General features: G+C 35.5%; 1 protein-coding gene across 1 annotated transcript; it reads right to left on the reverse strand.

The window, feature by feature from the left end:
* Positions 1 to 549: 549 nt before the first annotated feature.
* On the reverse strand, positions 550 to 3,348 carry LOC111052677. Its single transcript, XM_022339425.2, has 2 exons — positions 2,956 to 3,348; positions 550 to 992 (listed from the first exon to the last, which is right to left on the reverse strand). The coding sequence occupies exons 1-2, from the start codon at positions 2,974 to 2,976 to the stop codon at positions 663 to 665; spliced, it is 351 nt and encodes a 116-aa protein (XP_022195117.1). The 5' UTR covers positions 2,977 to 3,348; the 3' UTR covers positions 550 to 662.
* Between the last annotated feature and the right edge of the window lie 513 nt (positions 3,349 to 3,861).

Consider the following 3,861-nt stretch of genomic DNA (forward strand, 5'->3'; position numbering starts at 1 on the left):
GAAACAGAGGCTTAGAAGGACGTTGTATGGACTCTCTCAGCTCAGCCAGGTACTAGACATTAGATTGTGTAGGAGGATCTACCATGCATATGCCCAATCCACCAGGACATTCCGTATTTATATAGAAGGGAGCTGAAGTCCAGAAGGCCAGCGGTCAGGATGGCAGAGCAATTAAATGATGAGGGATGAATGGAGTTTTAGATAAGCTCCGAACCACAGAAAAGTGATTTTTAAGCTACTTGCAGAGCTAGCCTCATGCGGCACCCTTCCTAAAGGAAGACTGAGTGCCTGACAGCAGTGCCTGTCTGGTTGGCTCTGTCTGTAAGGACAGACAAAGTATTACTCAAAACATTTCATAATTGGATTTTCTTTTGTCCTGTTTCTATTTTATAACTTGATGACGGCGTCTATAGGGTGATTCACTTAGTAACTGTCAGCATAGGTTAAATGGGAAGGATTGATTTCATTATTTATAGAAAATGTCAGTTTCAAAGAAAATCGATTACTGTTCGCAAATTAAGGTCATCTTGAATAAAAATAACATGAATATACCTAATACATATTTATTTTTGAAACACCATCAACATAAATATTTAAATTATATTATCATAGTTTTTACATAGATGCAAACATTATTATGAATCAATATCTTGATATTTGTTTCATTCCCACCATTCCATGTTATTGGTTGCCATGCTTAAACGATTTCTATCTCCTATTATTGACACCTTCGTATTATCTACGGTATTTTTCATTGAAATACCATGTTCTGTTGGTGCGCTGAACGTCCCTATATTAGATTGTGACTCTTGTCTGGGATAATGATCATTGCTGCAAGCACACTGTGGGCAGCTGAGAATGACCTGATGATAATAAGAAGGACAATAGTGCAGAGTGTAACAGGGAGGATATCGGTATGGATATCCGCAGTCTCTGCGATAGAATCCTTGAGACGATTGCTGGAGAAATAGGAGGATGAACGCTGTACGAACCTGCAAGATGAAATTCGAGTTGAAAACCAAACTGAAATGAATTGATGATAGGGAGTAATCAGTTCAATATCATACTCATGTGGATGTGGCATACAATCGCAAGAGTCATATGTGTCACAAATTGTTTCATTTTATTGTAGAGGACGAAAAAATGCATTATGCATAATTTGAAGGTTCGAAATAACATGTAACTATCTATCAGCTAAACTCAGAACGTCGCTTGATATTTCGAAATTTGCCGCCGCCCCAGTATAAATTATCTAATAAAGGATACATTAGAGAATACACTATTAATAGAGAATACATTATCTTATTGCGTAGAAATGCGTCACAATGCGTACTAATGTCGCCAGCGCTCGACTTCATTGACCTTCACTGGCCTTTACTCCGATTCTTGTCGAGCGAAGGCGAGTGGCCAGCCGAGCATCCACAAATGGTCACATTGCAGTGTGCATGGAAAGACCAACGTAGCCAAGCTTACCAGCTTGGGTAGCGACTTGACAAGCCACTTGGCCAGTGACTAGGCGATATCATGAACTAGGCATTAGTTTCTATTTTTCTATGATAGTATCTAGCACTTTCAATCAAAGCTCTACGGTACATAAAATATTTAAGTGATGAGCCCAAGATTTCGACTCAACGGGGTTCTTCAAAATACAGACAAAAATGTCTCATAAAACATAGTTTGAGCTACGGTACCCTACCTACTTTTTTGATATGAACCCATGTGATTTACATGGATTTGTGATTTACCTGATATAACGGCCTGTCCAGTGGCGTATCCTCAAACCTTACCTTGCGGTAGCACTCCTGACAAATCAACCAATCCTCTCACTAGTCAAAAAATTACATTAAAAAACCTTTATTTCATGAGTCATGAACATAGTCTGATACGCTTGATTTGACGTTGAAACAGGAAATACCGGTACTGATGTTTGTCCAGACTTCAAATTAATAATACATCAACAATAATATTAATTTATTTATTAAAAGTAGTTGCGCTTATGCTGGTCCAGCTAGCATAGAGAATGCATCACTGAGCATTCATTACGTTCTACCTCTTCCTATATTTACTAGTAGTTCTGCGAACAGTAGACCTCACTCATGAATACAACACTCAATCTAATGAGAAGGGCCAGTAAGTACAGTATATTATTGTGAAGATTTAACCATGTCATCTATTATTTTCTCCATTGAAAGTGCTAAAGACACTGTTTGCAGGGACACCGGACTTATCAAGGAGGTACCTTTATATCGTCTCCATATTCACAATATAAACATATATTACAACTTCTCTAATAATCAATTATAAAAAATCGTGCTTATAAAAAGTAGGAACATGAGTTTCTGTATCTTCAAAGATACTTTTGAGGTTATTCTACTGTTTTTTAAATATTAAAAAAAAAACCGGAGGTCTTATCAAAAATCGTTACACATACGTTTCTGCGCCTTGTTTCAAAAAACTTGCATACCAAATTTCATCCAAATCGGACAATAACTGCGACTGTAACTGCGGTACAAACAAACAAACAAACATACAAAAGCCGATCGAGTCGAAACTAAGACCTCAGCTTCGCTTCGGTCAATAATTCATTTTAATATGGCTACTTGAAAGGCCAAGCCAACAAGCCTACATAAAATAACACTAGTACTCTATTGGCACTTGATAGTGGTGTGACCCTTGCTCTATCGTGTCTAAAAAAATAAAAAAGGGTACTATTAATTCTAGGTAATTAAGTCTCCCTACAGCTCTACATAGAATGAGGATAAGAATGAGGTTCATAATTCAATTGCCTGCAGTTATCTACCTACTGAATCACATATAAAATATAAACCGTATCTACTGTATAGGCAAGAGGAACATTGGCAATTGAACTTCACTTACTAAATGGTGGGGTAGGCCTACTATAGATACTATTTGTTTGTGAATATATTATATGTGATTAAATACCGTAGTACTCACAATGACAATTCTGAGACTCATATCGGATGAATTAGATGCAACAGTGGGGGCTGCACAGAACCGCTGAGATACATCAAGCAATAAATAATTCCACTGTGTCTCTTCGTTTTATTCTTCCATATCAATCATCAGCTTAAACATTCGTTTTTCATCAATTTTTACTTGTCAACATGTCTTCACTACAGTAAATCAATTTTCACGCTATAAATAATGACTTGCAGATATTGTAATACATTTGTCTACAAGTTGTCAGTCATTGTTGATATTGAGTTGTGATTTGCTTATAATAATGATCCAAAAAATCTAAGACTGCCTTGAATTGAGACTATTAGATAATTGAGTAAATTTGTTATTCTGATCATCCAAAATGAGGCTCGTCGTCTTTTCGACTCTTTAGAATCGATGAGAGGGGAAACCATTATAATATTCATGCATGTGTTACGAGTAACGTCTATGCTTAGGAATGTATAAATTATTATTAGCGTAACAATATTCCAGTTTGAGTGATTTAATTTTTTTGATAATATGCACTATATAGCTCATCAGTAACCCCTATCCATGTTTGAAAGAAATTGAACAATATCAATGTGTAAATTATTGAGAACCATGAAAAATTCAAAATTCCTTCTTTCAACATAATTTTGATCCAAAAGTGAATTTCCAAAAAACATGAAATAGCACGTTATTCAATTCACAACGGATTTGTGATTAGTTACGGTATTCATTACTCAAATTAATATTTTACAGAAAAATTATTCATTATTCGAAGAGCTCAGGACAATTGAATAAGTACTGACAAAAATGAAGAATGATTGATTCTAGTAACTATAACCGATATGTTAATACATTGGAATAATGAAGATTCGATTACAAACAGAATTTAAGTAAGAATAAATTCCAATAAAT

The sequence above is a fragment of the Nilaparvata lugens genome, chromosome 11, assembly GCF_014356525.2.
Source record: "Nilaparvata lugens isolate BPH chromosome 11, ASM1435652v1, whole genome shotgun sequence".
Classification (NCBI taxonomy): domain Eukaryota; kingdom Metazoa; phylum Arthropoda; class Insecta; order Hemiptera; family Delphacidae; genus Nilaparvata; species Nilaparvata lugens.